At 67.4% G+C, this 7,607-nt stretch overlaps 1 protein-coding gene across 1 annotated transcript in view; it reads left to right on the top strand.

Moving 5' to 3' along the window:
- Cbfa2t3 (core-binding factor, runt domain, alpha subunit 2; translocated to, 3) overlaps positions 1-7,602 on the top strand; it is a gene marked incomplete at its 3' end in the record, with an annotated part of 40,769 nt that extends 33,167 nt beyond the window's left edge. The window contains exons 6-11 of the mRNA XM_013035651.1: positions 1,058-1,281; positions 3,312-3,397; positions 4,238-4,427; positions 4,837-4,905; positions 6,130-6,320; positions 7,417-7,602. Coding sequence (XP_012891105.1) covers positions 1,058-1,281; positions 3,312-3,397; positions 4,238-4,427; positions 4,837-4,905; positions 6,130-6,320; positions 7,417-7,602 — 946 coding nt within the window. The remainder of the gene's footprint in view (positions 1-1,057; positions 1,282-3,311; positions 3,398-4,237; positions 4,428-4,836; positions 4,906-6,129; positions 6,321-7,416) is intronic.
- Between the last annotated feature and the right edge of the window lie 5 nt (positions 7,603-7,607).

The following is a 7,607-nucleotide window of genomic DNA, read 5'->3' as shown; positions in this document are numbered from 1 at the left end:
CTGCTTCCCCGCACCTGCGCCCAGGGAGGGGGGGCTGCCCGGCCTCACCGCACCTGCGCCCAGGGAGAGGGGGGGCTGCCCGGCCTCACCGCGCCTGAGCCCAGGGAGGGGGGGGCTGCCCGGCCTCACCACGCCTGAGCCCAGGGAGAGGGGGGCTGCCCGGCCTCACCACGCCTGCGCCCAGGGAGAGGGGGGGCTGCCCGGCCTCACCACGCCTGCGCCCAGGGAGAGGGGGGCTGCCCGGCCTCACCACGCCTGCGCCCAGGGAGAGGGGGGGCTGCCCGGCCTCACCGCACCTGAGCCCAAAGAGGGGGGCTGCCCGGCCTCACCACGCCTGAGCCCAAAGAGGGGGGGCTGCCCAGCCTCACCACGCCTGAGCCCAGGTTTATGCCCGCACACTCGCCTGCCCGGTACCATCCAGGGTTTCCCTGTGTCTGTGCTCGGGGACGGCTGTCCCTCGTGCTCGGCTGCCAGCCACAGCTCCACAGGGCAGCCCAGCCCATCTGCAGCAAAGTCCAACAGTGTTCATCAGCCCTGCTGACCCCTGAAGGGCCAAGCTAGTGGACTAATGGGCTCATGGCCTCCGCGTCTCCTGCAAGGCCCCAGGATTAGCTGCCTTGTCGGGCTGCACACTCAGATGGCCCCGGGAGCCCCAGGAAGACAGAGACTCAGGAGCGTCCACTCACGGGAAGGCACTTCCTAGTGGTTCTCCTGTGTTGGACCACAGGCCTCAAGCGACCTCCTGAGTCCAGGGCCCCGGGTACCTGGGCTGCTGTCCTGTGCGGACTGAGGGGGCCACATCCAATACCGCAGTGCCTGCATCATTCCCTCCGCACACCCCTGCCAGGAGGGCAAGCTGCTGGACTTGGGGTCCCCAGGAGCATCACCCCATCGCACCTCCAGGGACAGGGCAGAGGCTGGGCAGGCCCCAGTAGGGCCGGGCTGGTCCCACGCCCATTTCCATATCCCTGCCCCTCTCTTGCCACACCCCCAGTGCCTAAGCCTCTTACCACAGCTGGTGATCCATACATGGTCCCCTACCTGTTCTCCCTGCCAGGACCAAAGAGAACGGGTCAGACCGTGACCCGCTACACCCCGACCACCTCAGCAAGCGGGCCTGCACGCAGAGCCCCGCCCAGCGCTGTAGCCCTAGCAGCGGGCTGCCCCACCCCACCCCACCGCCCCACTACCGCCTGGAGGACATGGCCATGGCCCACCACTTCCGCGACGCCTACCGACCCCCCGACCCCCGGGAGCTGCGGGAGCGCCATCGGCCGCCCGGTAAGCAGTGTGCCGGGGCAGGCCGTGGATGCAAGCCCTACCCAGAGCAAGTGTGCCTGTGACCACGCAGCTGGCGTGCGGGCAGCCTGAGTGCTCCCGTGAGACCGCCACCAGCAGCTGTAGGGCCTAAACGCTGATGCGACCCGGGCCTTCTCTGGGGACAGCCTGCCTCCTGCCGTGAGGATTTCTCCTCATAGGGGCACCGTCTGGGCCAGTGTCCACAGCTCCCCCGGGCCTGAAGCCCCTGAGCAGCCACTGGCGCGTCTCGGTTTCCTGTGGCTTGGGTGAGGCAGGGATCTCGCAGGGCCTGGGGCGTTCGCGCAAGGCCCTGCTGGGCGTCAGGCTCGAAGGCCCGGCAGCTGTTGTGGAGCAGGCTCAGAGGTTGTGTTCTGTCCTTTATCCCAATCCACACCCCAGTGGGGACACTGAGGCCCAAAGATACAAGTAACACCGCCCCGCCCTCCCCAGACCCACCCCCCCATGATCCACCCCGCCAGACCTTCCTCTGTGCTGAAGCCAGAGATGATCAGCCCAGCTACCCGCCAGGTCTACCCCGTAGTGTGCAGGGAGGTGCCTTGGGAGCGGAGCCAGGACCCCAGGAGGCCCCAGAGCAGGGTCATTGGAGGCCTCCTCCTGGACAAAGCCTCCTCCCCCATCTGCCGCAGTGTCCAGAGCCAGCCAGGGTCCCCTCAGCAGGTGACGGGCGTCTGGCTCCCAGGCTGGGTCAGGCAGGTGCTAATTCCCACCCGCTTCTGCTAATGCAAAAATAAACGCCAGCTGTCGGGCCCAGCTCAGCGCTATTTTGGTTGGGGCGTTGGTGCAGGCTGCCCTGCGGGCATCCAGGGAGAGGGCGGACAGCCGCTGCGGCCACCGCCTCCCCACACCACCACAACTTGAGGGCAACACTCCAGGCAGGGAGATCTCTAGGGACCAAAGGCAGCTTAGAGTTGAGGCCTTTGCCCCAAAAGCACAGTTAACGCTGGGTCACGGGCCCAAGCCCCAAACCACGGTGGGGGCCTGGAGCTCTGACTCTTCAGGACAATCACAGGAACAGCCTCATGCACGGCCAGATAAGGCCTCTCGGGTCTCAGCGACGTCCTGGGGGCCCTCCCCTGTCCCTGAATCTCACTGGCCAGTGCCAGGGGCACAGTGCCAGTCTGGCCAGCTGCAGGCCTCTCCCTGTGCGATATCTGGGCAAACACAGCTCCTTTGCCAGATGAGTTTTCTGTCTGTGAAATGGGGGCGGGGACAGGGGTACTGAGCAGCCCTGCTGCATACCTCCCAGCTCCGGCTCCATCCTCCTACTCTGCATGCTTCCTACATGCGAGCTTGGAAACCTGCTCATCCCCGGGAGGCAGGGAGGCAGCCCCAGGGCCCGTGGGAGAGGAGCATCTTGCCGCTGGCCCTGCTGAAGGCCTGCAGATCCGGCCTGTGCCCGGCCACAGCCCAGCCTGGGGACATGGCGTCCTGCCCTGGGGAGCCCACACTGCCCCCAGGAGGATTTGGAATGGTCAAGGAAGCGCTTGCACCTAAAAGACAACTGAGAGACACACACAGGAGCTGGGAGTTCTAAGGACTGGGGGCTGCCTGGGCCCGAGGGAGGCGTGGACACAGCTATAGAGAGAAAGTCAGAAGCACCCGTGGGAGCCAGGCAGCCGCGGGGTGGAGATGAGACCCCAGTGAGGAGCGGCGTGTGGACACAGTGGCAGGAAGGGGAGAGGCTTGCTTTGGATCCAGGAGGCTGGGAAGGGGCAGCCCCATCGGCAGAGGGCGAGCGACCAGGGCTGGGCCGGCGCCTGATGCCCCCGGGCTCCGCGCCAAGGGTCAGCATCCACCTTGTGTCCACCTTGTCTTCCCAAGGTGGCTGGGATGTCACACAGGGCCTGGGGGCTGGACTGGGCTGGGGCTGGGCTGGATGGGAGCAGGTGCAGGGGTGGAGGTAGGGCTTTGGGAGCACTGTGAGGGGGCGATGGGTCTGAGAGCTGTGGGGGGCTTTGAGCGGAGGTAGTCTGAGCCTACCCCTCCTGCAGTGGTGCCCGGGTCGCGGCAGGAAGAGGTGATTGACCACAAGCTGACCGAGCGGGAGTGGGCAGAAGAGTGGAAACACCTCAACCATGTGAGTTACAGCCACCCCCGTCCCCCGGGGCCACTGACCACGTGCCTGAGGCTCCCAGCACAGAGCACGGGGTCTGGGCTTCTCTGCCACCCCCATCCCCTGGGGCCGCTGACCACGCGCCTGAGGCCCCCGGGGCCGCTGACCACGTGCCTGAGGCTCCCAGCACAGAGCACGGGGTCTGGGCTTCTCTGCCACCCCCATCCCCTGGGGCCGCTGACCACGCGCCTGAGGCCCCGGGGCCGCTGACCACGTGCCTGAGGCTCCCAGCACAGAGCACGGGGTCTGGGCTTCTCTGCCACCCCCATCCCCTGGGGCCGCTGACCACGCGCCTGAGGCTCCCAGCACAGAGCACGGGGTCTGGGCTTCTCTGTGCTCACCACCCATGTCTGAGCTTGCCCAGGGCCCTTCTAGCCACCTGTCGGGGCAGGTCCTGCAGGCCGGCCAGCCTCCCGCCTCACTTTCCGCTCCATGGTGCTCCAGAGTGGAGCACAAGTCACGCAGGGCATTTGGGGAAAGCCAATGTCCTGTGTGTGGCACCCTTGTGGGCCTCCCAGAAGCTGCCCCCTCAGACGGCTGTCCACATCCTGGAGGGGCCAGGTGGCTCGGGTCTCAACCCCCTTCCGTGTGGTCCCTCCGGTGAGGTATCCCAGGGCGCAGGTGCCTGAGCCCCGCCGGGCATCCAAACAAACTTTGGGCCCTGGCTGCTGGCGGCCTTCCCAGCATGTGAGCAGGCCCGCCCTCTGGAGGCCCCCGGGCCGCACCCCCCCTTCCCCCCCCCGGCCCCGTGCACCCCTGGCCAGGCTGTCTCTGAGTTACCGACGGTCTCGCCGTCCACCCCAGCTCCTGAACTGCATCATGGACATGGTGGAGAAGACGCGGCGGTCGCTCACCGTGCTGCGCCGGTGCCAGGAGGCTGACCGCGAGGAGCTCAACCACTGGATCCGGCGCTACAGCGACGCGGAGGATGGGAAGAGCGGCCCCGGCCCCGCCCCGGCCCGGCCCCTCAACGGCTCGGAGGGCTCTCAGCTAGGTGTGCTGGGAGGGCGGGACAGCCAGCCTGCACAGGCGTAGCCCGTGCCACTCAGGCCCAGAGGAGCTGGCCGCAGCACGGCCAAGAGGGGCGCACTCAAAAGGAGGTGCCCTTTCCACTTTGTACAAAGAGGGACCCGGCTTCTGGGAAGCTCAGAACTCCCAGGTCCTGGTGGGCAGAGGCCAGCGCTCAGGAGAGACCTCCGGGGTCTCTGTGCATCCACCACAATGGCGACCGCAGAGCCCAAAGGAGGTCTGAGTCTACATCCACCACTTTGCCCTTTCTGCCCCCTGACGGAGGGTCTCCACGCATGGGCGCCGGGCGCCCCGCCCCCAGGGCCCGGCCAGAATGGGAGGAGGCAGGCAGGGATGGTCCCGGCCTGCGTGTGACGCCGGCTCCTGTGTTTCAGACATCCACCGGGAGTTTGTGCCCAGGATGCTCTCAGGCTATGTGCCCGAGGAGATCTGGAGGAAGGCTGGTGAGTGGGGGCTGGAGGGACGGGGAGGGACGGGGCTGTGGCGGCCAGCGCCCCTCCCTCGCTGGGGTGAGGAGCACCCGTCCGCACCTGGCGCTCCACCGGCTCCTCACACGGCAGAGCGAGGGCAGACACACGGAAGGGCGCATGCGCGCGTGCTCACGAGCACGCCGGGGAGGGAGGGCATCTAGACAAGGGGTCCATGGGGCTTGGCTGGCGCCGTGAGGAAGAGGAGCGCCCACCTGGGCTGGGGCTGAGCTCAGGTGAGGGGGAGCAGAGCTTCTGTGGATTCTGTGTGAAGCGTGGCGGGGAGAAAAGCCAGGGGAGGGAGGGTCTGGGGCGGATGTTGGGGCGGCTGAGGGGCAGAAGCCACATGGGAGGGCGGGCTCGGCGTGCAGCTACCTTATCCCCGGGAGGGGCTGTGGGACGCGTGCCGGCACCGGCGTGGCGCTGCCACCTGTAGACTGGGCCCTCCAGGCCCTGCTAGCTGCTCGCTCACCGTGGGGTACAGACTCTCCTGGGGTGCCGCGGACACCCCGCTGCGGCTGGCCTTCACAGCCTCTCTCCACGCGGGATACACTGAGGCGGGCCCCAGAGGCCTTGTGGGGGGTTAACAAGGCCCGGGCCGGTCTGTTTGAGGCTTTGGGTCCTCAGCCTTGGCCCTGACCCTCCAGTCTGCAGACAGGGCCGGTGGTGGGTAGAGGTCCCTCAGGGTCTCTGCCCCCTCGGCCAGGCTACTCTGCCCTGGCTCTGCCTAGCCAGGAACTGGAATCAGAGCCACTGACACAGACGTGAAAAGGGAGCCTCCCTGGAAACTAGCTCCCTGACAAGGGCTGCTCCTGGCTGCCGCTGTGTGTCCCCAGTGAAGCCAACGCTACGGCTGTGCTGCTCAGAGGCCCCACCCCCAGCCAGCGGCCTGAGCTTGTTGGCACGCAGGTTCCCTGGCGGTGGGGTCAGGTTCCGGGGTGGGTGCCCCAGCCTCCAGGGAGCCCCAGAGCTAGAACCAGTCCGGCAAGGTGCGGGCTGAGCTCCGGCGCACTCGTACATCTCTGTTCCTTGTGCCACCACACTACACCTGTGCTCAGGACGCGCTGCGGGCCTGTGGCGCGGTGCACGTGTCAGCAGGGGTCAGATGTGCACGCGGGCTCCTCCCTGGCCAGAGGGCATCGGTGGCCCGGGTACCAGGGTGGGCTGATGTTTGACCACAGCCCTCCATGTGTTTTGCAGAAGAGGCTGTGAATGAGGTGAAGCGGCAGGCGATGTCGGAGCTGCAGAAAGCCGTGTCTGACGCAGAGCGCAAAGCCCACGAGCTCATCACCACCGAGCGCGCCAAGATGGAGCGGGCACTGGCCGAGGCCAAGCGGCAGGCCTCGGAGGACGCCCTGACCGTCATCAACCAGCAGGAGGACTCCAGCGAGGTAGGACTGCCGGCCAGGTCCCCAGAGCCACTGCGGTCAGGAAGCCTGGGCTGGAGCTCAGCCTGTGTGACCCGGGGAACGGGGGCCGTCCCCACCCGCGGTCACCCTGGGCCGTGGGGCACGCCCCACCTGCCACCTCTCCCACAGTGCTTGTCCGTGCAGACCCCATGGCCTCCCTGAGGGCCGAGAGGGCAGGCGGCTTCTCCGAGGCCTGGTCCTGGCATGGACTACTGGGCTCTTCTTTACTTTGTGAAAGCAGACGCTTTGAGATGTGGGGACCCCAGGGTCTACATCCCTCTGGGCTCCCAGCCCACGCTGGTGGGCGCATGTGAGTAGGAAGGGTGAGAGCTGTGGTCTGGGAGCAGGGGCATCTGTGCTGGACTCTGCCCAGCTGGGTGGGGGTAAGAAGACTGCCCATCCCGTCCTGCCCAGGAAATTGGCCGGCTGTGACATGAGTGAGGAGAGGCGTTCCCGGGGACGTCCGTGGCACTTCAGGACAGGGCAGGTCTCCAAACCCTGCATGGCTTCGGCCCGGGCCGGCCCCGGGGGTCTGGGTCAGGAGAGGAAGCCCAGCCAGTCCTTCCTCTGCTCTAGATCTTTGGACACAGCTGTGGAGACGCAGGCTAGAGCTAGCCGGAGAGGAGAGGAAGGACGCGGAAAGACAGCATTCACAGAATGACGGCAGCCCTGGCCCCGAGGAGGTGGAGGGGCCAGGGAAGACTGGGCAGGTGGCCGCCGAGCGGACCCACAGAGGGGCGCAGGGTCAGCGTGGCCGCCGCCCAGCAGAGGACAGCACAGGCCAGGGACACGAGCCGCAGGAGGCCAGAGGCTTTGGAGGCCAAGTGGAGACGTGGGCTTTAACTCCTGGGACAAGTTTGGCCTCTCTGTCCCACAGCCCCCAAAAGAAACACGGGGCGAGGGTCCTGCTCTGCCACCGCCTGTTCCCCAGAACGTGGCCGGCTGAGCAGTCCGCCCACCGCCACGGTGTCGGCCCCCGGGGCCGAGGCAGGGTCTGTAGTTTGGGGTTGCCGGCCGGGTTAGGGGGCGTTTGGGGTCTGCCCCTCCCGACTGTCCCCTCTGCCCCTTCCACCCCCAGAGCTGCTGGAACTGCGGGCGCAAGGCCAGCGAGACCTGCAGCGGCTGCAACGCGGCCCGCTACTGCGGGTCCTTCTGCCAGCACAAGGACTGGGAGAAGCACCACCACGTGTGCGGCCAGAGCCTCCAGGGCCCCGCGGCCGCCGTGGCCGACCCCCTGCCCGGACAGCCCGACGCCACTGCCAGCCCCAG

Source organism: Dipodomys ordii, unplaced genomic scaffold (assembly GCF_000151885.1).
Source record: "Dipodomys ordii isolate 6190 unplaced genomic scaffold, Dord_2.0 Scaffold217, whole genome shotgun sequence".
Lineage (NCBI taxonomy): Eukaryota > Metazoa > Chordata > Mammalia > Rodentia > Heteromyidae > Dipodomys > Dipodomys ordii.
This window is presented reverse-complemented; position numbering and strand designations above follow the sequence as displayed.